Source organism: Vigna angularis, chromosome 7, assembly GCF_016808095.1.
Source record: "Vigna angularis cultivar LongXiaoDou No.4 chromosome 7, ASM1680809v1, whole genome shotgun sequence".
Classification (NCBI taxonomy): domain Eukaryota; kingdom Viridiplantae; phylum Streptophyta; class Magnoliopsida; order Fabales; family Fabaceae; genus Vigna; species Vigna angularis.
In genome coordinates, this window is record NC_068976.1 from 28,664,155 (window position 1) to 28,668,419 (window position 4,265).

The window sequence follows — 4,265 nt, forward strand, 5'->3', positions numbered from 1 at the left end:
GAATTGTACTAGTGTATCTGAACTAAAAACTAGTTCAGTTCAATTTCTTTGAACTATTTTTTAGTTCAGTTCACTTGAACTATTTTATAGTTAACTACAATTATTTATACTACAGTACACTGAACTACATTTTGCCCACCCCTACTTACACCCACTACGATTTGATGTTCAATTTTCCTTTCACGTCATCGTATACGCGAATAAGGACATTATTCATTCCTCTTTTGATAATATTCTTCTCTTTATATAATCTTTTATATTATTTTCATTTCATAACTTCGAATTCTTCTAAGTGATTTTAAAATATATAAGTTATAAATGAAGTAGAAGAAGCACACAACCAAGCTCAACATTGAAACTTGTGTTCGAGTAAGTCTCGCTATCAGTTACCCTCAAAACTTTTATCAATAATCAAGACAAACATGTTTCATACTTAAAACACTCAGATTTATTAAATCAACAATTGCTTATTCTTCGTACCCTTGAGACACTATCTTTTTCACCTGCAACAATCATCGCAAACTTATTTCTTGAAATTTCAAATACAGCTTCAGTTACCTTATGAAAAATAATTGCGAATCTTTCACTGTGCTCTTTAATGGCACCACCCTTTTCTTCTTCATCTAGACGGTACATCATGCAACACAAACTATACTCATCATCGTCCTTTTATTTATCAATGAGTGAGTGGTAAGCACATGTTGTTGAGTGACTATGGATAGATCTGAATGAGAGACCTTGAGCCCAAAACGGGAGTTATGTCGTAGTTATTGAAACCAGCAGAGGAAAACAACTTAACCCACTCCTTCTCGTTTCTCTCTTTTCCCTTTACCAACACCATCATCAACATATCAAAGAAGAGTTGTGTTTCAACATATTCTTCATCTTTCACATCATTATCCATCACCATGTCTATGATTATCACCTTCCCTTCTTTCTCTTTCTTAGATATAGCTTCCTTGCATTTCTTCAATATGCTCACACACTCCTCATCGCTCCAGTCATGTAATATCCACTGTTTTCTCATCCAAAGTAAAAGGAATTAAGCTCATTAGAATAACCACCTCATATAATATAATTAATATAGTAGGGACCACTTATTATAAGTCAGATGACCAAGTTGAGTCTGCACACCTAACATTAACAGATGACCAAGTTTTCTCAAGACAATGACTACCAATCTACATCCAAAGAAAGAACTCAGCCAAAAGAGTGGGACTATTCATATATAATTTGCTATATTATGTCAACAAGGAGAAATGTTGCTTTATAATTTGATATATTAAGTCAATATCCATAATGAATCTTAAGCAGTCGCTCTGCTTTGATATTAATAGTTAGATCAGACTAGTACTGCTAACTTAGTTCCGATAATCATTATACGTTGATTATTTTATTTTTCTGATGATGATATTGTCTTTCTTTTCCATTTGATCAATTCCTTGTTTTAATTCTCTGAAGTCTAACCTCAGTGAAGTATATGAAAAGAAAAGCAAAGAATTTAATTAAGATTGTACTATGATTTGTGACGATATTTTACCTTCAACAAAATGGCATCTGTTGGAGGAATCGCCTCAAACATGTCCCCTCCAACATATTTAAGGTTTTCGCTTTCTTGCAAGCCAGAAACAACATGTGGAAGATCAAATACGATGCATTCCAACTGAGGGAAGGATGCGGCAATGGCCTTTCCCATGGTTCCTGTACCTCCCCCAACATCAACCAATGACTCCAATCCCATGAACACCCCTTTGCATTTCTCAATCACCGAACTAGTGATTAGTTGAGCATCACTTGCCATGGCATCATTGAATAAGATGTTAAATCTGGGATCACTGCCAGCATACTCCCAAAACGATTTCCCATGCGTCATTTCAAAGGGTGTAGTAATACCATTTTTGAACCAATTAGAAAAGTGATGCCATGGGTTTGTTAAAACTGGATCAAGCATGGCCAGCAGGAAAGGTGCCACACTCATTTCATGGCTCTTAAGCAGAAGCAAAGAGGCATCAGTGAGTGCATACTTGACTTCAAGCTCGTTGTCGGTGTGATTGAGTTGAGAGAAGAAGCCAGAATGGACCAAGATTCGCATCAAGCGAGGGATGAAGTGAGTTTTGGAAGAGTGAATTGGAAGTGAAGCAATGAGGTTAGAGAGTGAGATGGGTTGGCCATGGTTGTGTATGATGTCTGCTATCCCTAACTCAACAACACATTTAAGGGACATGGAGTTTATGAAGTTAAAAATATGATTCCATATGTGTGTTTGAGCCCTCAGTAGTTTCGCAGCCTCGTCTTCATCACGGGATTCCATAATGTGCTGCCTAAACTACTCTTTCGATTTGGAGTATGGAACTTCACACTGTGTGGGTTTATTTATAAGCAACCGAATATAGAAGCAGCCAGCCACTTTATTATAATGCATAGTGTATGCCGTAAAATTATCATGTCAAAGGTTTTGAAATACATTGCCACTAGTGCAAAGTTAGCCACGACAGTTACGAAAGAGTTATTATTGAAAAAGACAAGTGACTGTCGTGAGTTATGACAACGGTTTTTAAGTCAAACTATGCTTATTGCTCCTCAGAATGTGGTTGGTGGTCACTTTCATATCGTGTTGGGAAGACAGAAGGAAAGGAAAAACTATGCTATCTTATTTAACATAGAAGAAGTGTTTATATATATACAACAGAGAAAGAAAAGGCACACTTGCAAGAGGCACATAAACACTACGTAACATCCCTTTTAAACTTACGGTTAGATTAACTACAATCATAAGTTATGTGTAATTTTTTCAGAAGAAGTGCCAGAAATTGGTTTAGTTAAACGGTCCGCAACTAGATAACCAACTTGGATATGAACCACCTATTTAATGTGTTTCTGTGGGATACTATAACGATCATATTGAAAAGCAATTTCAAAGTAAAATGTGGTTTTAAATCAACCACGACCTATGCTTGAAAAGATGGTGTGGGAGGAATGGGATCTATCTTACATTAATATCAATTTAGAGTGATGCTCCGTACATCTCACCTCTTTCGTACACCTCCAATTTTACATATTTACCTTTTATTTATTAAAGTCAAAACACAATTAATGATTATTTAATAATATCTTAACCACTAACAATTCTTTTAACTATCAACCACCCAAATATTTTTCTAAGAATATAAATCCTAACCTACATGCACCCCTTCGTGGTTCCCATTCTTTCACTCTCATAGTAGTATTTCATTCACTTCACTTTTATTGTTTAAGTGTTTTGAGTTGAGAGGTTATACAACAAATTTTAAAAAAATTAACAAACAAATAAAGAAAGTACAACATACTACAAAAACATATTAACAAAAATATATATATAAAATATTATATATTAATTTAATATTTAAAAATTAAATTACTTACGGAACTAAACTTATGCGAATTATGAAATTAGAAATAGACTCTAAAATAAAATATTATCGGTAATAATTCAAATAATTGAAATAGTTTGAACAATTTGAAATAATTTAGACTCTTTAATTTGATTGAATTTGCTCAAAACGGTGATGAGTTAAATTTAATTTATTTAAACTATTTCAGAAGTTAATTTTCTAAAAAAAAATTCAAATTTAGTTTTAGAACATTTAATTCCAAGCATTTTATCAAATCCTTATTGCGATCCCTATCCCTGTTACTATTATTTTCATCATCCCTAGTGTTATATTTATCATATTGTGTTATATTTATCATATTGAGAAAACAAATTATATTTAAAAATATGGTACTAAATTTGGCATTATCAAAATATCTGGTATTTATTATATAAGGTACAGAATAGAAAATTTTCCTATAACTTGAATATTCTCTATTATTCTACCTTCATATATAAAAAAAAAACTTCAACGCAGGTCCAATTCCGCACAACAGGAACAAGAACAGGTAACTCACATTAGTGTAGTAAGAGAAAATGACACCGGTTACTTTTACTTATAGGCACCGGTTCTACAATCGAGATATATACAGGCGAGATAAAAAGGGGTAAATTTTATGTTTCGGTTATGAACTGAGTCAAGAAAGATGGGATTATGCCTCGGTTTTTAGGTAATCGAGACAGTAACATATTTTATTTTAATTTTTTCAACCTTTAGGATACTGATTCACTGTGAAATGATTTTGCTGATGTTCCCAAAGCTGGTAAACAACCATCCTCATCTCCTTAACATTGCTTGTTGACCACTACTACCTTCAAGCTTTCCTTCCTAATCATCACGTTGTTCAGTTCTCCG

General features: G+C 33.5%; 1 protein-coding gene across 1 annotated transcript; it reads right to left on the bottom strand.

The window, feature by feature from the left end:
• Positions 1–401: 401 nt before the first annotated feature.
• Positions 402–2,366, bottom strand: LOC108337787 (probable O-methyltransferase 3). Its single transcript, XM_017574380.2, has 2 exons — positions 1,541–2,366; positions 402–1,015 (listed from the first exon to the last, which is right to left on the bottom strand). Exons 1-2 carry the CDS (start codon positions 2,309–2,311, stop codon positions 713–715), a joined length of 1,074 nt encoding a protein of 357 aa, XP_017429869.1. The 5' UTR covers positions 2,312–2,366; the 3' UTR covers positions 402–712.
• Positions 2,367–4,265: the final 1,899 nt, after the last annotated feature.

What these genes read in the sequence shown, in the direction of transcription:
- LOC108337787 (XM_017574380.2), bottom strand. Translation starts at nt 2,311, where the DNA reads ATGGAATCCCGTGATGAAGACGAGGCTGCGAAACTACTGAGGGCTCAA. An exon ending in CAGATGCCATTTTGTTGAAG is followed by an intron (nt 1,016 to 1,540) that starts GTAAAATATCGT and finishes ATGAGAAAACAG; the next exon opens with TGGATATTACATGACTGGAG.